The sequence below is a fragment of the Electrophorus electricus genome, chromosome 6, assembly GCF_013358815.1.
Source record: "Electrophorus electricus isolate fEleEle1 chromosome 6, fEleEle1.pri, whole genome shotgun sequence".
NCBI classification, from domain to species: Eukaryota; Metazoa; Chordata; class Actinopteri; order Gymnotiformes; family Gymnotidae; genus Electrophorus; species Electrophorus electricus.
In genome coordinates, this window is record NC_049540.1 from 21,948,113 (window position 1) to 21,968,967 (window position 20,855).

Genomic DNA, 20,855 nt, shown 5'->3' on the forward strand with positions numbered 1-20,855 from the left:
GTTTCCCAGTGCTTGGAAGAAAACCTCTCTTTCAGAGTGAAAACCAACCAAATTATAGTAAAAAACTTACTGTGACAAGGGCCTTTATTTATTTGAACACAAATTCTTATTGTAAATTACATTATTCCCCCAGTTATCCAATTTGTGACAAGTTAGTATCAACGATCAGAGAGAATCATGATGCTCAGTTTTAATGATGGGTTCTCTTATCCTCAGTGCATTTGACTTGCCAAGGTACCTAACGGGGTTTTCATTAGACCTGCTACAAAACATGCTTGCAATGGTAATAACACTTTTTTTTTAAAACTCTTGGTTTATGTGACATTTCCTATTTTAGATCACTGTTAAGAAAACAGTGAGTCTAGAGATGCCGATTAAACACTCTGACATTGAGTCTGTGTATTTACGTTTGAGAATTTTATCAAAGGAAAGAAATTAAAGCGATCTTAGCAGTGAATTACACTAAACAGCAGTCATTCTTTTTGCATTCATCACCTCCTGCCATCAAGATCATACAGTCACATGATACAACTTCTGTACAGAACACATGATTGGGCAAGAATACATTTCCAAAATATCAATAAAATAGGAAGGAATGACTATGCTACTTGGCAACCTTGGGAAAAAATATATTATAACAAAAAATATATATATAAAAAGGGCATATCACCATACATTGATAAAGTATTAACTAGGCGCTAAAATAACTAGGTGTATAATGAAATTCACATCAGGAACTTGTCACTTTTCATTTATGTATGAGATGAGGCATGAAGAAAACATGCTTTTGCTAAGAACCAAGTATGTTTGGTTCAGCTTAAAAAAACAAAAACAATTTAAAAAGAAATGTTTGCTCATGACTAAAATTTAAATATCTTAGCTGAACCATATCAAAATCAACCAGCTTATAACCACATTAACAGGAGAATAAGAAAGACATTGTTCAAAAGATAAAAGAAAATCTAAATAAATGTTAATTCATATATTAAAAAAACAGGCTGAGAAGCCACTAAAACATTAAACTTGAAAGAAATACCACAAAAGCTGAAAATGTGTAAAGAGCCTCAAACATCGGCGTTTACCATAAGTGGCATTCCTACCCATCATAGTTCTGGACTTGGAGATCTGTAGAGTACAGAATGTAATGGGAGTCATTTAAGACTCTTTTCCAGTTCTTGACACGTTCATAATGCTACAACAAATGAAAACTAGCCCTCAAACAGAAGTTATTTTTGTTTGTTTATATGCAAGTCTTACTATGAACACAGCACACTAGAACATGGGGTAAATCTACAAAGGGTTGTATCTGCTTTTTGAGTGCTCAGAAAGTCTGGTTGGTTACACAAAGCACAAGATGTGTGCATTACAGTGTTTAGGTTCATACCTAAATTTTGTTTTATTCATTCATATACATGAAACAGCTCTGTTTAGTGAAGCAAATGGTGGCGTCTTATTCATATCCACATTTAATAAAGATACAAGTCTGAATTAGCCAGCTTACAAAATTCAACACTGTAAGCAACAGAGACTGTCCACCATTCATGCTTTTATTCAGAGTCTTGTGTTAATTCTTAGTTCTTGTTAAAACCTGAACCAAAAATAGGAAAAAGACAAAATAGAGCGCTGGCATGCGCTTGTTTGTAAAAGAAAATAAAGAGAAACATTTTGTGACAAACTTCATAGGTCCATTTCCTGAAAAAGTTGGTCATCAACTCATTTTTGTAGAGTCTAATGTCAGCTCTGAATGACTGCTTTTCTGATAATCAAACACTTGGAGCAGTGAAAGAGAGCAAGAGATAGAGCATAAGAATACAAGAGAGACATGGAGATGGAAGATGTTTTTTTTTTTTTTTTGGTGTGGTATTGGGACAGGGGTCACATGGACTTCTATCCACTCCTATCGATCCATCTCATCCAGCAGCGGTGTGGCATCTCCAGCAATGGACATAGGCGTGCTCTCGATCATGGGACTAGGTGAGGGGCGGGGCGTCATGCGAGGGGTCTTCTGCTTCCGTCTCTCCGCCTCTTTCTCCTGCAGCCACTGCTCGGCCATTTTAGCCCAGTCCACAGCTGTGTGACTGCTGGTTCTGAAGAAAAAGAAAGAGAGAAATCATTTAGCTTTCCATCAAGTTATGAAACAGAGGAGGCAGGAGGCTGGTCAAAGCACACACTATGATTGCAGTGGGGAACACACTTACTTGGGCTGTGGTGTCCGAACCCTGGAGGAGGATGATGAGGAGGACGGCGTAGAGGAAGAGTGCTGATGGTGCCCATGGGAGGACTGCGGCGTGCTGCTGGGATACTGTGGTGTAGTCATGGCCTGCTGCTGGCCTGGGGTTGTGTATGAATAGCTGGGCGTCATCATAGGTGTGGCCATAGGCTGCTGAGGTGTGGCAAAAACCTGAGGGTGGGTGGGGTGAGAGTGTACAGTTAAGTTCAAGCACAAGATAAGTGCTATTTACATTGTACCCTGGTAAGATCGGGTGCTCAGCTGTGATTAAGCAAACACTGGTTCAAGGTGTGACCGCCGTACGTGATAAGCGCTGCTGCTGCCTCCTCCCCCTGCACTGCTGCCTCCGCTGTAGCCATACTGGCTGGAGGCCCACTGGGCTGGAGTAGTGTTGGGATTCTGGCCCTGCCCTGTTACTGCCGCAATGGCATTAAACATCTGTGATGTCATGTTCCTGGGCAGAGCGTTAACTGCTCGCGTCAAATCTGATGGTAAGAGGGGAAGGAAGGGGAAATGGTTTAAGGGATATGAATACAGAAGGAAAATCAAGCAAGTTTATTTTTGGTCGAGTAACAGACCTGCAATGTTAATGTTGGCTGGAGTCGCGTTCACAGATGCTGGTGTTCGTGTTCTGCTGCTGCTGCTGGGCGTGATGCCTTCAGACACACACAAAAATGATAGGTGGATATGCAACTTTTAACCTTCAGATAATACAGAATCCCACCTGAACATGATGACTGACAAAAAAAAAGGTCCATCAAAGTCAGACTAGTGCAGGAGCTGGGTCTGACCTGGAACAGGCTCCTGGTAGTGGTCCTTAAACCAGCGGAACAGGCCATTGACCGTGGGGAATATCTGGGAGCGGTACCTGAACCCATCAGGGGTGATGGTCACATACTCTATCCTACAGGTGAGATAAGAGAAAATACTTTTACAACCAATTTGTGAATTTCCCATATCCAGTTCCCCTTGTGAAAACAGACAGTAGGTTTAATTGGAGCCTGACTAACCTTGGCTTCCCTCTTGGTTGGTATCCTAGCAGGAACTTTCCTGGCAGGTCTCTGCAGGCTGATACAAAGTAGGGGATGAATGTGGGCTTTTCCTTCTTGGCCCTAAAGAGGAGCTCCTCCATTTTCTGCAAAGCCAGACAAAGATGAATCAGACACTTCCTCTGAGAGACCAGCGACAGAGAGCAGGGAGACACCCAATTACCACACCTTCCTATCACCACCGTTGCAGTCCTGAAAGTACTTGTGGCTGAGCAGATCCCGAGCAAATGCTGCCATGGGCTGCACATAACGGGCAGTGATTTCATCTAGATCCTCAAACTCCTGCATACAGAAATAGAGGTGAATCAAACAAATTTCCTTTAAATATTAGTTGTTTGATAGTTGCTTACCACACAATATCAACATTCAAAATTCTTGTTTACTTAAAACTAGTTATTTATAACCTGCATAACAAGGGAGGAAGGCTAATAACATACTTAACAGTCTACAGGACAAATAAGGTCACAATTTATCTGCACTAAAAGGATGCAAACATAAGGCTTGTACTTGGCTGAGCACTCACCTCATTATTAATCCACAGCGTGTGTCCCAGGCTAAAAGCATTCTCTTTGCCCTCCTCCCGCACATCCACATGCTGGTAGATCCCATCTGCCACCTTCCAGGTAACTGTCAGATGGTTCTCACCTTTACTGCTTGGTCTGATCACCACATCACCCTGATCCATTGTCTCCATCATTTTTTCAGCCTGCTTAAAGTTGATGTTGTGGAATGATGGATGGGCAATGACTCGCTTTATATAAGCTATGGTGAAGAGGGGAACAAATACATATTTATTTAAGAGATATTAAAAATGCTAAACTTTCAGAGAGCACCATCAGAACCTAAAATAAAAGGGAAAAAAAGACAAGTCACATGGCACTTCCTGTTCATGCCTGCGATGAGGCATTCTACATCTGTAATCTAAGATTAGGGTACTCACTGGTTCTCTGCTGCTTTTTCTTCTGCTCCTCATCCTGCTTGATATCCTCTGCTTCAGCATCAAAGTCATAGTAAGTGTCCTTTGGAAGCTTCCATTCGTTGTTCTTGTCACTCAGATCAGATGTCCTACAGGTGAGGTCTACATTAAACTTCTCAATATCGATCTTCATGATACGACAATGCACTGTCATGCCAACCTAGAAAGAGATAAGAGAAAAGCATTATTGCTTAAATCTGCCACACTATTTCTAGACTCTGGGATATCCTACTGACTGCATGAACTCTACAGTTTTGAAACACTCAAAACTTACAAGAACTTGACTTTCAGTCTAGAATTGTAGAAGTTACAATGAAGAAATAATAATACCAAATTAATCTCTGTTATGATGACCTTACCTTGACTCTCTCCTCTGGGTGTTTAACAACCTTGTCTGAGAGGAATTTGGTGGGAATGAAACCCATGACACCATTGTCCAGACGAGTCCTCACACCAATAGCTTGGCCAGGACAGGATCCACTGTCAAAGTGGTTCCAGACCTGAGGAGAAAATCATAACCATTTTACCTCAATTTTTACACAGTCTGATCTGATGCTGTGTTAAAATGCTTAGATGTCTGCGATAAAGGTAGCTTTATTATCCCCAATGACCAAACATCTCTGTAGCATCATTACACTGAGTGGCTAAAAAGATGTGGGTAAAGTCTAATTTGCATGCAAGTTACGAGACAATTAAAAGATGGTAGAGAAGTGAAAGTAGTTCACCTCACTAAGTTCAGGAAAGTTATCCTGCTGGCAGAAGGGACACTGCCACAGACCAGTTTCATCATTGCGAATGGCCTGGTCATAACTCTCCCCCTGTGGTCGTCTGTGAGCGATGCCTGTTACAACACTGGTGATCAGTTTACCTGCAGGAAAAAAGACCAATTTTTTTTTTGTTTAAATCTGTAAGCAAAAATGACTGACTAAAAAGAAAAACAAGCTCTGTCTTTTTGAAATATCTAAGTTTTAAAATAATGACTGAGCATAATCGGTTTAAAATTACTGCATACACCTACTGGTTCAGATGTACAATGTTTACCAATATAGAAGGTTTCGGGCGTCTCCTTGGTGAGCAAGTTAAAGACCTCCTCTGTGTTGGGGGGTCTGTATGGGGCACGCAGGTCTTTATACCTACAGCTGAGTTCTGCACGGATGTCATACAATGTGATCCCTTTGTTGCCATAACCCTGGTGCAACATAACAAAATGTGGTATAAATATATGCAACAGATATTTCTACAACAAATGCACAGATTCTGTTCATGTCCACTGAACTGTGAGAAAAACCAAAAAAAACCAAAACTTGATACAGAAAGAGAACGGCGAAAATCACAACAGTCAAAACGAGCCAAGGCCTGATCCAACAGTGACACCCAGTGGCTTAATTCATTGTAAAAAAGGTTCACACCCAGCATTTCAGTTTTTTGGTTCAAAAGTTGGCTACTGAGGATCATCTTAGACAAAGGGGACTGAATCTGCACTACCACGTAGTAGCACGTCAAAAAGTTTGGATAAAGTCCTAAGTAAAGAGTTAGGAAGGAGAGAGAAATGGGGACAGCAGGAAAAAACACAAGACAGTCTTGCCGTCATCAAATAATCTACTGCTCGACTATAAGATGCATTTTTCCAAGACATTGTTTTTTAGTTTCTAATACACACCTTCAGATCAAGTCAAGCTGATTTTGTCTTTATTTCTTCTGACAGAGTAAAAACCTAGAAGTTGTATTATTATCTACTGGTTACAGTGGGCCTAGTCTGTGCCGTCGCTGGCTCACCTGTCTCTCCAACTCTTCAGCAAAGGCATCTAGGTCAAGATCCTTCAGCCTCTCTGGGTTCTCCAGGATCTCCTCCAATGCCCCAGCGGGGTTAGCATCCTCTGCTGACTCATCATACTCCAGAGCGTCTACAGCCATCTTTCGTGCCCACTCATAGGTCTCAGGGTGTACACGAGAACCATCCAGAACCTCAATGTAGGAATCAGTGCTACAAGGTGAAAAATACAGTTTATTTCTGCCAGATTTTTATGGATAAACCAGCAGAATGCCAGGTCAATCAGGTACAGACAAACAGTTGTCTGCTTACCTGTCTCCAAGTGAAGCGGTGTCAATCTTAATAAAACCTGCACAGTTGATAAACACTTTAGGTCCCATATGGCACATGGTGACTAGCTGAGTCCGATTTTCCAGTCGAGTGTTATTCTGTTTCAGAATCTGAGTGAAAACAAAGAGGTTCCTGCTTAACATCTAATCACTGAATCAAGGCATCAGCCCTCACCAGCTCATACTCAGTGACACACTGCAGAGCTGCTTACCTTGAGCAGATGGGAGCCTTTTCTTGGTCCCAATCCACAGACATACTGGACCAGACTCTGTGTATATGGGTGAGCAATGGCCCGGTTCACATCCACACCGACCTCATTTACCCGATTAATGAACTCACAGTAGAGGGCTCCCAGCAACTCCTCCTTCACTACATGCTCCTGGAGGAGGCGACAAACACCCAAAAAATAATGAGCAAACCATTAACTTAATACCAAAAGCACAAACATATACAATTGTGTGTGCATAATGTACTGCAACAATAAACACTTTGTGCATGAGTTTATATAAGCAGTAGATATAGAGAGAAGCTAGAGTACCTGTAGTGGATGTAGTTTTAGGCAGAGAATGTCCTCATCACTGCTGCAAACCTGGGCAAATTCAACTAAGGGGTCCTGAATCTTGCGAGCCACAGACACAGCCTGGCGGAGAAGGGGAGGGTAATCCCTGAAATCGGCCTATGGGAGAGAAGCACAGCATACTGAGCTGGGTTACTATGAGCAACGACTAAAAATCACAGGATTTTGCTATGCATCCTGAAAAGTAAAACTGATTTCCTTATAGCCTTGTTTAACTCTAAAGCTTGTCACACTGCAGTAATTCACCTCAGACTTTTTGCTGTTCATGTACAGTGTGGCCAACTCGTTGTCAACCAGCTCAACTCCCACAGCGGGCAGGGAGGAGTCTTGCTCCAGCTCACTGACAGTACGTTTGATGTCCTCCATTAGCATGTGCGCGTCACTGCAGGGGAGCAGGCACGACACACCATATGCAGACAAAGGTTACTGAGAGTGAATTAAGTTTAAAAAGGACAGCAACAGCACACACACAGTAGTATTGACAACACAGTGGACTAAGTGAGTACTGGCATAGGAAAATCTCTAGACAAAGCCAGAACTGCCTACCGATTTTCCCCTGCAACAGCAACAACGTGGGGTTTCTTACTGAGTAGAAACTTCTTCAGATTTTCAATGTCTTGAAGCTGGAGAGACATTTTAAATATTTACACATATGACCAAGTCCACTGATTACAAACAGACAATTTCTCCCTTTTGAGGAATTTCATGTCTTGCTGTTTAACCTTTTTTTCTCGTTCTTCCTCTCTCCATGCATTCCTCCTCTTCAAGAAATAAGGAAGCCTGAGGAAGTCCACAACCTCTCCTTCACCATTGATCAGAGCACAGAAAACAGGTGTGTCTCTGTGGAAAACAAGACAGATGGTGTCAAGTAACCAGCAGTCAAGTAATCAGCAGAGTAAACTGCATGACATTCAAAGGGCTTTTAGGCGATGCCTGGGAGTAATACCTTCCGGAAGCAAAGGCCACTCCCAGCACACGGATGCCTTTGCCCTGGGTCTCATCCATAAGGTCATCATCCTCCTCAACTTGTTGGTCCGGTCGATATGGAGCTACCTTCAGCCAGTTGTACAGTTTCCTGCAGCATGACTGAACCACAGAGCAAAAAGAGAAAAACATCAAACCAGCCCCTTTCCAGCTATCTTGTGTTTCAATATATCACAGTACAGATCATTAATGAAAAGACTTTTTGTAAAAACAGACCTTGATGATATTCTCTTTGGCCTCTGCAATTAGTTTGTTCTTCAGCTCCTTGGCCATCTGTGGATAGAGGAACTGCTGCAGGGACCGCTCAATGGCCAGCATTCTCTGCTTGTTCCACTCTTGAACCTGGTGACTGAACTCATCTCTGTAGTAGAACTGCTTTATCTCATCAAAGTAGGTCTGATCACCTGCATATCTGCAGATCCAAGAAACATACATCAAATAATATCGAGGCAAGTAGTAAACCATTTTAATAATTTACAGCATTGAAGTAAAAATAATCCCAAAGTAAACCAGCTTCTGTTGGAAATGAATGCATTTTAGAGACAGAATAGACAGAGTCTGAGAGAACAGTTTTACCCTTTAACTCCAACCAAGTCAATGCAGATGTCTATAGCGAGCAGAGCCTCATCCTCAGCCATGCACATCTTTAGGAATTGGTCTCCACTCAATTCCTTTACAGGTTTGTTCTTCAAGTACTTGAAGGAGTAGGCATAGTGTGCCTCATCAACATCCTAAGACAAAGGAGAACAACAGGTTAAACAACTGAAAGACAAATCAGCAAAACCTAATGAAAAAGACTGAATAGTAGATCTCTGAATACAAACTTCTATTAGACTGAGTGACAAATAAGGAACACAAACTTGCTATTCTGGTACCATTTACTTGCTAACATAAGGTAAAAGTATGGGTACTTACAAAGGTGTGTATGAAAAACATACCTTCTTGCCCTTTTTAGTTGGCCTGATGTTAATCTTGGCCCTTTCTTGAAATGTTTGTCTCAGCACATGTCTGACGAGAGGTTCACGGGCAATCTGCATGGCTACCATGTAGCGAGTGCCCTCCAGAACAGCTTCGGGAGTACTGAACTGGCTGTGAATATTAGGAACGAAAGATATTAAGACATGCTGAGTGCCCTTTCACAAGTACACAAGCAACCATTTGTTCCCATAGCTGGACTACTATCTATGCATTTTAAATAAGTTTAATCAAGGAATTTCCCATTTGTGGTCTGATACCTGCATACATAGTCCTTGGCCAGCTCCAAGGGTTCTGCGGGGAACTGCTCAGTTTCGTGTCTCTGGTAACTGTCACGCAAGTTTTCACCAAATTGCTCAGGAGTGAGACCAAACTTCTTGGCCAATCCATCTGTAAAGATGCAACGCATGTAATAACATGTAGGCAAACATTTCTGCATCACAACAGTTAGAATAGGTCATACAAAAATAAAGCTCTCAAAAGTTTTAGGTCTACCACAAGTAAAAAACGGTGCCTCGGAAAATGCAAGTTAGGAACCTCGTGTTCAAAACAATCAGAACTGAATAGTCAGGCTTGTAAGGGCCTAATGAAATAAGGAAAAAACAAATAACACTCCAACAGCCAGACAGACTGCCAGAGACTGGAAATTTTAGCCCAACAGAAATAAGCCCCCTGACATATTTTAGCAGCAGTGTTGGGAAAGCCCAATGCCATATTCACAGAGTACAAGCTGCAACACGGACTCAGCGGATTCTTGCCATCATTATTAGTTGTGAGGCCTTTGGCCTTGTTGGCAAGGACCATTAGAATATCCTAACATTTCAAGTAAAAGTGATGGAGTGATGATTTTTGCCCTACAGCACAATATTTTGTCTCAGTTATGTGCTCTTTCTGGTTAAAGTATTCTCAAAGGTATCAAGCCATACCTCAGTTCTCTCAGTTTTGCTTAAGAGGCCTTACTATTTCATCTCGCAAGCAAATGCAGAGGTAGGAAAAAAGTGTGACCACCCAGACAATTTTCTAACATCATTACACCTGCATAATATTTTAGTACTGAACAACTCACTGTCTACTTATTTGATTTGTCAGAAATAAGCGTGTGCCTTTTTCTGATTCAGTGCTGATTCAGTAGCTGAGTCTGACACTCTCTTGGCAGTGCTCATCCCTGTTGTCGGAAGTGAAACTGGGATAGTCACACACCAAGTCCAGCAGTCTGGCAGATGCTGTACATGTCTCTGCGGGAGGCCTGTTTGAGATCTGGCCCCTTCTGTTCCTCTTCTTCCTCCTCCTCCTCTTCTTCCACTTCAGCTTCCTCACCTGGTAGCCAAAAAACATAGTATCTGACCAATGTCTAGATGAATACTGTAGCCAGTAATGCTTATTCCATCACAACATGGCTCTACCATCCTCTTCTGACACCTCCTTGATCTTCTTCAGTTTCTTCTTGGTAGCTTTGGCTGCATTCTGCATCTTGGGGATGTCTCGTCCGTAGTACAGCAGAAAGTGGTTGTAGACATCACTCAGCTCATCCATTGACTGGACATCTTTTAGTCTGCCATGATAAACAACACATTTTATTAACAAACATGAAAGTAATGATATGGAAAGATGTCAAAACCCTTACAAAGAGTGAGAGGGTTAGTCAGAGGCAGACTATTTTCATAACAAGTAAGCAACTATACTAGCAGCAGAAATTTCTATGAGATGGAGCATCATCCTGACTATTATAATAGCTGGTATTTCCAGTACCTCTCCTTAGAATACCACATGGAACACATCTATGAATTTCCACTCAAATAATTTTTCTCGTGTTTGGTTCATCACCATAATTTCATGGAACTATGATCTTGAGAGGCAATTTCACAAGCTAGCATTCATGCTCAGCTCTATCTGTCATGTACATGATAATGACTACAAGACTAGTGAGCTATAGGATAGGTATAGAATCTTCACCTTTCCATGTCAGCTGTGTCTAATGGACGAATAGCATCAGCAAGTGGTTTATCAGGGTCAGCAGAGATCTGTTCAAACTGATAAGACTGCATTCTCTGGAAAAGACGGGTCAGGTTCTGCTTGCGCGTTTTCAGTTGGGTCCACTGCGGAAAATGACAAATGGACCAAAAATAATTTATTAGCACAGGGAGTATGTGAATATAATAAAATTGTTGTACAATAAGAGGTGTAAAAAATATGAGGAGTTAAATTTACCCCTACCTTCTCATCCCACTGCCAGACCTTCCACAGATCGTTAATGTTGAGTTCTGGTTCTACATATTCCTTCCTGTAGAACGCAATGAAGGGAACCTAAAAGGTAAAAAGGGAACAAGGAGAGCTCAGTTCATTGCAGACATTCACTGCCATTTAAAACACAGTAAGGATGAATATGAGTATGACAGGGTGGGCCAATGCTTACTAGTCTGCTAGACTTGCTAGCCTCAAGGTTCCAACAGATCTTAGGCAAGATTTTTTATGCGTGCCTCTGTCTAGTTCTGAATCACCAGGGTTCACATTTGAGAAAAACCACCAAATGTGGCAAGTTAATAATAGAATAATAACTATGTAAAGGTGAGACGAGTGTAATAAAATGTAAATCTCAACAATAAGGTGTGATAGAATTATTCTCTATTAGATAGCGATTCTCTTCACTGCTCTTACTTTTCCATATATGTAAATCATACAAAATTCCAGTATCTCAGTGTAAATTTTTTTTATAATGTAATGTTATTTTATCTAATAATCAAAAAAGGGTCATTCGCAAAGGTGAATAGTTGATAACAGTAATAAGATGGCAGCAAACGTGGATCATAGAACATGTGACAACATATAGGCATGGTTTTCAACTATATAAGAATGTGAAGGTTGAACACATTTGTTTAAAAGGCTTCACTTGAAGCAGTGCCTCACACAACTAATGCCACCTTCTTTTTCCTGTTATGTTTAAATATTTAACAATGGTACCTCAAAGTGCTGGTTCCTCATGAAGTTAAGGGCCTCCTTGATCTTAGCAATGGTACTGGGACCTCTCCTGCTAAAGTTAGTGGTGGTCCCACGGTCCAGGTAGTCTGTGCTTTCCTAGAATGCAGTAGAAAGGTGAAGTTCTATGGAGTTTAACCCTATATGATAACACCATAAATTTGAGTTTACCGCATACCTAAAATGAAATAATCATAAGAAACTTGATAATACCTGCATTGAAATAGTTGGTGTGGAGAAAGCATTCCTGTAGATCCATTCAGCCTCTTCTTCCAGCTCTTCATCCTCAGCAGGTTTTACAGGTATAGAGCGTAACTGGATACCCCAGTCACAGACAATAAGCACAAATAAGAAACACAAACTAAGTCATAAAGAGCATAATAACATCATACACAAGTATAAGAAACTCATGCCAGATGTTAATGTAGGTTTACGGTGAGAAGGCACGTCACACCCACCTGGAACCTCTCTGGCATGTCTGTGGAACGTATTTCATTGTCTTGGTCAGTCATGTGACTGCTCTCCAGTTCACTGGGCTCATAGATCTCAAAAATGCTACGGCGGCCCACCCTTCTCTTGGTCTGCTTCTTTGGTCGATCCCATGCTTCATCGTCCTGGTCCTCCTCTTCCTCCTCCGCATGATCATAAGCCTCAGTGTCGAACTCAGCAAAGTCAAAGTCACCACCGAAAATCTCTTGAGCCTCTTGTAAAGCACTAGAGGGCAAGGAATCAGATGAGGGTCAAAGTGAGACTGAATACTGAAGGTCAAGGTCTGCTTTTCTCAGATCATTGAAGACTGACTTTAGAGATTGTAGAATTGCCTGTGAAGGAATTGTGAAGGGTTTGCTGTTCAAACATTGACACTATCAATACACACAAATCATTCGCAAACATTTACCTGATATTAAATTTCTCTTATGTGCTTCTGGTTCTAATTCAGCAAAGGATTCTGAAAATATCTGACCACAGGCATGAAGGAAGTTTATCACTGCATTTTGGGGAAACTATTGTGTAAGGTAACTATTAATACAAGGTTAAAGATGACCAAGGCTACTTTTATCAGAGGATCATAAAATGTGTCTATATGTGTTAATAAAGAAAAACCAAGAGCCTATGCGACAGTAATATGTAATATGTGTGTGTGTGTGTGGGTGTATATATATATAAAAATCTCTAAATATTCTACATTATATTCGTATACATTACTCACGCATCAGTGTAGCCAGTAAATTTCTTCCCCTTCTTTTTTGTGATGGGCTGCCCATCATCATCCACAATGAAATCATCTATGTCTGCAGAGATCCAAATACAAGTTCTTATCCTAGTGAACTTCACAGAGCAAACACTAAAAGGTAACCATCACAATCAATGGCAACAGTCAAGAGTAATGAAGTACAGGTCAAAAATCCTAACTTTCCTACCAGATTCCTCTTCCTCCTCCTCTTCTTCATCATCTCCAGCATGGAGCGTACCCACAGTTTCTCCTTCTTCTCCCTCTCCATCACCATCTCCAGTAAAAATTTCATCTGCAATCAGGTCTTTTTCATCATCTTCACCTTCATCATCCATTGTTTTCACTCGTGAATACTTCTTTTTCTGTATGGATAGAGGAGGTTTTGAGACTTGATATCAGTCACCTTTGTTGACTTTTGTGGCTAATCCATATTTACCAGACAAAAGATGGAAGATCAGTGGCGTAAACTGTGCGCATAAAACACAAATTGTGCGTATATAAAGTACAGTGAGTCACAATAAATCTTGGAAATAAGAGACATTTTTATAAATTGATAAATGTGTACAGCTGTAAATAAAGTTTTAATAAACTATTTATTCCCCCCCCCCCCTCAAAGTTGCATCTGACTGTTCTTTTTTGGAGCCTGAGCGATAAAATACAAAATACAACACTATGACCAGATTTAAGATTAGTGTAGTCTATAGCTAGTTGTTATGATACCACCAGGTTTATATCTTCTTTTTCACACAACTCCCCCAATCCAACATAGAGGCCCTCAGAAAAAATCAAAATGGTTACCATTGCTATACCAATGCATGGACATATATGATAGATAGTAAAGAGGTTTCCCATGATTAGTGTCTATAAAAGTATGAGCATGCTTTATGACTAGGCATGGGAAGGTGAATCTTAGGCATGGGAAGGTGAAAAGTGGAGCACTGTGGGGAGAAAAGGCTTTCGCTAACTTACTCTCCTCTTCACTTTGACCCCCAAATTCTCTTCAATAAGGTCCAGATCATCATCATCCAGGTAGTCATCATAACCTGGATGAGAATAAAAAAAGGTCATCTAGTTCAACCTGTAGACTTCTACATCATGAATCTTATGAATGAATTAAATTAATGTCTGTATAGTTTATTTTTGCAAGTCAGAAACTACAAAAAATGAGTTTTCTGAACTACAACAAAATGAATCAGCACAAAGAAAGGACAATGTTCTTGTAATACAGGTTGTAGTATTTTTTAACCACAACATCTTTTTCCCCACAGAAAAGCTAGAACTTTTATGCAATGGCCTTCTAAAAATGTAAATGTTTACTTACTGCGCTTTCTGCGTCGATGACGGACCTCCTCACCAGAGTCGCTGTCAACAGCCCCACTTCTATTTCCATCCTCTTCCTCTTCCTCCTCCTCTTCTTCTTCATCATTGCCATCATCAATAAGCCCTCTTAGGTTTCCATGCTCATCTTGATCTTCTGTGTTCTCTTCTTCTTCTTCTAAAGATACAGTGGAAAACAAAAACTCATGACTACCCAAAAGTACACGTATTGGTAATACAGCTACACGGCTAGAAACCAATCTTATCACACATCTTTTTAGGACTGTACCATCATCATCATCTTCCATAAACCGCTGAGTCTTCTTGGGCTTCAAGTCCTTCTCCTCAAACTCCTCTTCAGATTCCTCAGCTTCACTCTCAATGAAGTCAGACATGTTTGCAAAGGTTACTGAAACACACACAAAGCAATAACTTACTGGACTATGCTTCCTTGTTTATGCTATGGGAACCATTATTATTTTGTGTTTGCGTGTGATGAGCCCTGGGCAACACGAGTAGACTGGCCATACATGACAAACAGCATAAGCTTTTAAAATAAACTGCACTCTTAAATCGTTAGCAGAGCAGGAATTATATCATGCCCTTGCAAGAAACGACAACCGTTATACTGTAGACGCAGAATGGATTTACGAAGTAGTTATCAGACAATGAAAGAGCAGAAGGGAAAACGAGCATCTGAGTATCGCGACAGGACAAAACCGATTGAAGAAAAAAAAAAAAAGATTTTCAGCAGTTACTTTGGTTCATTAGCCAAGCAATGTACCACTGTTACCTGTAGCAGGTATGATGACCACAAATAATAAATCCTTAGCAAATCCGTCCTGGGTTAAGAATTCAACCCCTTGTAACAGCACAGTACAGAATAAAACATTTTTAAAATGTTTGGTTACATAGCTTAACCTATCTAAGACAGCTAGGTAGCTATCTCGCTCACTCATTTATGCCAGCTACCCACACTGACGTTAGCTTAATAATTAGCTAGCTATGGATTTGAAGGCAGGGACACAACACATCTTTTAATAAACAAGTCTTATTGCAACAAAGCTGAAGCTTTTTGATAACAATGCAAACTCCCCAACATAAAACGACAGTGCAGATGAGATGTTAACGTGCGGTAGCTTTCCTTAGTCTTGCAACAAGAAAACAAGGCCTATACCGACACACAGAACTAGCTACGTTAGCTAGCGTTAGCCAAGTTAGGCAAGTTAGTCAAGCTCGAATGAGGTTTTGATGAATAATCAAATAGATTCTTCAACTACAATCATTTTCAGGCATATCACTTACGTTACCTTGTGATGCCGTATGTTTATAATTCTCGAAAATACTGAAAATGGTGAACAAACGTTACTTTTATGGCAGCTAACAACAAAAATGGCCGAGATAATACAGCGTGATTTTGATTCCGGTATGGAATATGTAACATCCGGTCTTCACTGACGAGTCTGGAAACGAGACGCGATTTGAAAAGGTTTTATATTACGACCAAAAATCTAATGGATGGTACTGAAATTGTGTTTAAAATATGGGATATTAAAATGACCAAAATTTAATGATGCAGTGACTATAGAAAGGAACCTGTGCCTTATACTGATAATATCAAACCACAGGTAGGCGCTCTATTCAATGTCACGCTTACCCGTTATTTCTCCATGATGACGTAGACTTGGATAATTTTCTGAGCTAGTTATGCTAGCCTAGCTAGCGAGTTAGCTGTGAAAGTTAGAGCAATGGGCAACTATATTATTTCACTGGTCTTTTTGTGCTTTTCAATTTTATTATCATGCATGTGTAGATTTTCTCTGGGTTCGGAAGTAAATTTTGTCACATGTGGCTCGGTCATAAAGTTGCTCAACGTCAAACACAACGTAAGACTACATTCTCACGATGTTCGTTACGGTTCTGGTGAGTACACCAAGGCTGATTTAGGAGTTAACTAGATAGCTAGCCGGTTTAGTGCTTAGCTAATTTACCCTTATTAGCTGTTCTGCTCGTTCATATTCTGTATATCAACACTCAGGATTTTAACTGTCCTTGATGCTGTCTTTCTTACATATTGGACAAAGAGCTTTTTGCCCAAATCTTAAACCGTTTTGCCGCCTTCTTTTATATTTAATCTCCTATAGCTATGTGTTTGGGCATATGCGTTTTAAAGTAGTTTACCTTTTGTTCAGTGAGCTTTTGCGTCTTTGTAATTATACCTTAGGTAGTGGCCAGCAATCAGTGACAGGAGTCACTACAGTAGAAGACAGTAACAGTTACTGGAGTGTTCGTGGCACCACTGGGGCAGTGTGTCATCGTGGGACCCCTATAAAATGTGGCCAAAATATAAGGCTCACGCATGTTAACACGGGCCGAAATCTTCACAGCCACTATTTTGCATCTCCACTGTCTTCTAATCAGGTTTGAAAGCATGCATATCTACTCTCACCATACAAATAACCTAAGATTTTAAATTATTTTTACGGCAGAACAAAATATATTACAAATATTTGTTACATGGATCTATAATACATCCCATAAGCAGGTGTATTTGGAGTAATACATGAACGTGGTGAAAAAATCTTTCTTTTCTAATTTAGGAGGTCAGTGCCTTTGGAGAAGATGGTGAGGGCGACCATCTTGATGAATGGACTGTACTTTGTGGAGGGTCTTTATGGCAGCGTGATGATTCTGTGAGGTTTCGACACACTGCCACAGACACTCTGCTGTCAGTAACAGGTGAAGAGTATGGCCGGCCCATTCATGGCCAGCGAGAAGTGCATGCCATGACCAGCACCAGCCAGCACAGCTACTGGAAAGCTATGGAGGGTATTTTCATGAAACCCACTGACACTGGGTCAAGGGACTTCAGCACCCCACCACATACTGAGTTCTGAATGGTTTCTCTACAACTAGTAGTCCATCTAACACAATAGTGTTTTTTCAATTGTTAATGTTCTATTTCCATTTCCAAGAAGGTGGAAATTCTAATGTTACACAAATCATACTTATTAGAACATACCTCATACCCAGTTTTAACACTTGAAATACACACATTTATATTATTTGCACAATAATACGTAGGGCACACAGACGCCCAAGATAAATTTTATATAACTGTTTCACCAGACAACAAAATCTAGGTAAAACTTTTCTATCACATGATTCTTGATTCTTCCATGATATCATAAGAACTTGAAGTTTTGAAGGTGTATCCACAGCAGTGTTAGTATAGTAGGCAAAACCTCTGAAAATGTCATACAGATATTAACATATTTACCAAAGATATTCTTACTGAAAAGCATTAGTACATCTTTACTTTTCAAGTTGTATTTTATCATAATGCAGTCTGTCTTTTACAGTTTGATGTTTGGTAATGAAAATTGCCTTCAAGCTCTTACCTCATGACAGAAACTTTACAGACTAACTGGCTTATGTTAACAGTGAGGTATTATTTAATGTGAAAGCTGTGTAGGTAATGATATTTATGGATTTGATTGTTGGATAAGGGCAATTTGTCCAGTACAAGCTTCAAGTAATGTAACTTTATCTCATCAGAATTGCTATCTGTTTTTCGGTCTTTAGCCGTCACCCAATGTAAAGAAAAGGGATGTGGGGTTTCGGACATTTATTTTTTCAGCAAAACTTTGTGCGGTGGAACCAGGGATTGGGTCAAGTCTGTCAAACCAATAAATCTTAAATGCACCCAACAGCAAGGGTATTTGAGTAAATCCATATAAACATATATGTGCAAAATATTTTTTTGCACTCTTAATTGTACCAGTAACCTCAGTAGTTGTGTGCTTCAGGTTGCATAGCGTAACGGCCCGAGTGCCACATGGCGAGGAGTAGAATGCACAGGTTCCCTTGACAGTGACAGACGTTTATTGATAGACATGACATTGGCACTCACGTATGATGTAGACGATGAGCACAAACACGGGCATTGACATTGTGAAAACGTATACGAACAAGGGCAATGAACAACAGTGACGCGCACACCGAAGGGTTTAAATATATAAACACAGAACACTAGGTACAGGTGTGTGCAGACATGTAGGCGTGATTACAAACAAACAAGAAACTTCCGCTGCACGTGGCGGGTGTACCACGTGACAGTGAGAGGTGAGTGTTCTGTGACTGATATACATAATGTAAAAGAAATTGTACATAAGCTTCACTATAAAACTGTTCTAGATAACTGGATCTGAAAAATATTTTTTTCACTTTGACTCCACCACATTTTTATTGTTATTTATTGCAACATTAGCAAACAGCCTTCAACATAATTTACAGCATTTAACTGATAATAATAGGCTAATTAAAAATCCACAGATGAAGCATGCAATTAGCTGTTTAATAGGATGATTATAAATCCACAAATGAAAAATGCAATTAGCTGTTTCTGTAAACATTCATATGCACACACTTTGAAGTAGTTAAAGATGTAGAGACAGTATTTCCACCTTATTTCCTTTACTTACTTTGTAAATTGCAACCACAATACTGCAGAAAAGGAAAGCATTTGGAGTGTATTATTGGTTGGGAAACAATGAGAAATGCTGAAAGGGTGATGAATAAAATGATGTTTAATTTAAAATATTAGACCCATATTTACAGAGCCTAAATCATAGATATGACCAAAGATAGAATCTGCCCCAAGAATACAACTGGATTATAATCCCTCATCTTTCCTTGCGAATCTTATACCAATTCAAATCATAGTTCTTCAATTTCCAATCTCCTTTTACATAGGAGTCAGGTGTGACAACAAAGTGGCCAACCAGTTACGTTAATCATTTAATTATTCAGACTACGATCTATTTAAAAATCCAGGAACATATTTGGATTTGCGGTCCACATTTGACTACTGCTGGTTTTTATGTCATACATCCTGTCCATTAGTGCAGGACATTATATCAGTCCACTGGAATCTTCTTTTTTAGCAAGTTAACAAAAGGTACAGATACTGCCATTGCAGTCTAATACAGAAAATTCAGCAAACATGTGAAAGTAAATTTAGATTTCTCATGACTTTCTACAATACTCAGGTTATTTTAAAAGCTGGACAGTGTCTACAACCATGAGTCTGAGATTCCTACATTTCATTCATGCCAGTTTTGTTGTAGTCAACGTCCTTATATGTCTTGTTGGCATAAGCAGAGGTTTTGTCTGCTCGAAGGGATCTGTGGCCTTTTCCACAGTTTGCCAGATAGCATGCTTGACGATGTCTCTTAGTAATGATTAAATTGTTCACCATAACTTTGGCATGGTTTCTTTGTATGGGTTCATCCAGTTCCTTCTCAAATCGTTAATGCTCTGGTCTCTGCAAAGGAAAAACTAAAATTGCTACGGGGACATCTGCTCGCAACACTGTCTTGAAATTGCAAGATTGTTGTCTGACGGAAAAAAAAATATGCTTATTTCATCAAAGGAGCTCAAGACAGCATTAATAAACAGCTTTTTTTGTTCAAGGTTGTAACAAACTTGTAACAATTGCAACAAAATAATAAGCTGCTAGACTTTGAAGAGCTTTTTACATTTGTGTACTTTTGACAAATATAAGCTGCATATTGATGACAAAACCCATCACAATTTTCTAGCATTATCAGAAAAAAAAAACTTTATAATATATATGTCAACATGAACAGGCTGAGACTAAATAAGACCGACTTCATGAACAAGAGCAGACTACCCTTTGACTGATACAAGATGTTTAATTTTATGTTCACGTAATAGGTACCTTTATTCAAAATACAGATTAAATTTTATTCAGAATTTTTACAAGCATTAATATCTTATTTAAAAATCATATTGCTATGATCATACAGTCCTTACCGGGCATGCAAAGTATCAAGCTCAATAAGCTTTTTCTTTACATTTCTTAAAATATGTACACAAAAGCCTCAGCATTGCACCTGGCATGCTAAAGAGATGAGCCTGACTGCAAGCAATTTAAGTTCAAGAGCAGACTGTACAGATTTAAAAAACTCATAGAAATCCATTGACATTAAAAATTATTATAATTAATAACCAAAATAGACACCAGTAAGCAAAATCATCTCCATGCAACCAAGAGACCTACTGAAGTGTACCAATATTAGTGATTGAACATGGTAATAAAATGTTGATTTGGCAATAATCAGGAGATTATATAGAATAGTTGAGACTTAAACAAACTATCGCACATAGAGGGTTAGATGGCATTATGACACTTTAGCCCACTAGGTCTGCATGCAAAATTAGACAGAAAAAAGATTTGCATATATGATCTTTATTTTATTTGGATCTATAGAATTTTAGGAGATTAAAAGGGTAAGGGCTAGGATTAATTATTTTAAATTTAAGCACTTTTATGCACCCATGTACATACACATAGACAGAGAGAGAGAGAGAGATAGAGTAATGTTCTTGCTGATAAATATAGTATGTTCCCCTT

At 39.7% G+C, this 20,855-nt stretch overlaps 2 protein-coding genes across 3 annotated transcripts; one reads left to right on the top strand and one right to left on the bottom strand.

Annotated features, from left to right (window-relative positions):
- Positions 1–66: 66 nt before the first annotated feature.
- Positions 67–15,830, bottom strand: supt6h (SPT6 homolog, histone chaperone and transcription elongation factor). Of its 2 annotated transcripts, none has more exons than XM_027004441.2 (37): positions 15,727–15,830; positions 14,706–14,825; positions 14,421–14,591; positions 14,069–14,142; positions 13,287–13,461; positions 13,076–13,157; positions 12,324–12,579; positions 12,079–12,180; positions 11,851–11,964; positions 11,107–11,196; positions 10,846–10,988; positions 10,296–10,444; positions 10,093–10,209; positions 9,153–9,282; positions 8,856–9,006; positions 8,494–8,648; positions 8,134–8,329; positions 7,880–8,019; positions 7,656–7,773; positions 7,480–7,556; positions 7,180–7,315; positions 6,895–7,032; positions 6,568–6,735; positions 6,339–6,466; positions 6,032–6,239; positions 5,297–5,444; positions 4,981–5,123; positions 4,615–4,755; positions 4,220–4,415; positions 3,803–4,041; positions 3,448–3,561; positions 3,241–3,365; positions 3,022–3,134; positions 2,809–2,886; positions 2,534–2,715; positions 2,199–2,401; positions 67–2,087 (listed from the first exon to the last, which is right to left on the bottom strand). In XM_027004441.2, exons 2-37 carry the CDS (start codon positions 14,809–14,811, stop codon positions 1,898–1,900), a joined length of 5,196 nt encoding a protein of 1,731 aa, XP_026860242.2. In that variant the 5' UTR covers positions 14,812–14,825; positions 15,727–15,830; the 3' UTR covers positions 67–1,897. The 2 variants fall into 2 exon arrangements, with proteins under 2 accessions (XP_026860242.2, XP_026860237.2); XM_027004436.2 differs by having other exon boundaries at positions 14,421–14,594.
- Positions 15,831–16,073: 243 nt separating this feature from the next.
- sdf2 (stromal cell-derived factor 2) lies at positions 16,074–18,128 on the top strand. The gene is made up of 3 exons (XM_027003673.2): positions 16,074–16,339; positions 16,641–16,837; positions 17,017–18,128. Exons 1-3 carry the CDS (start codon positions 16,165–16,167, stop codon positions 17,311–17,313), a joined length of 669 nt encoding a protein of 222 aa, XP_026859474.1. The 5' UTR covers positions 16,074–16,164; the 3' UTR covers positions 17,314–18,128.
- The last annotated feature ends 2,727 nt before the right edge of the window (positions 18,129–20,855 follow it).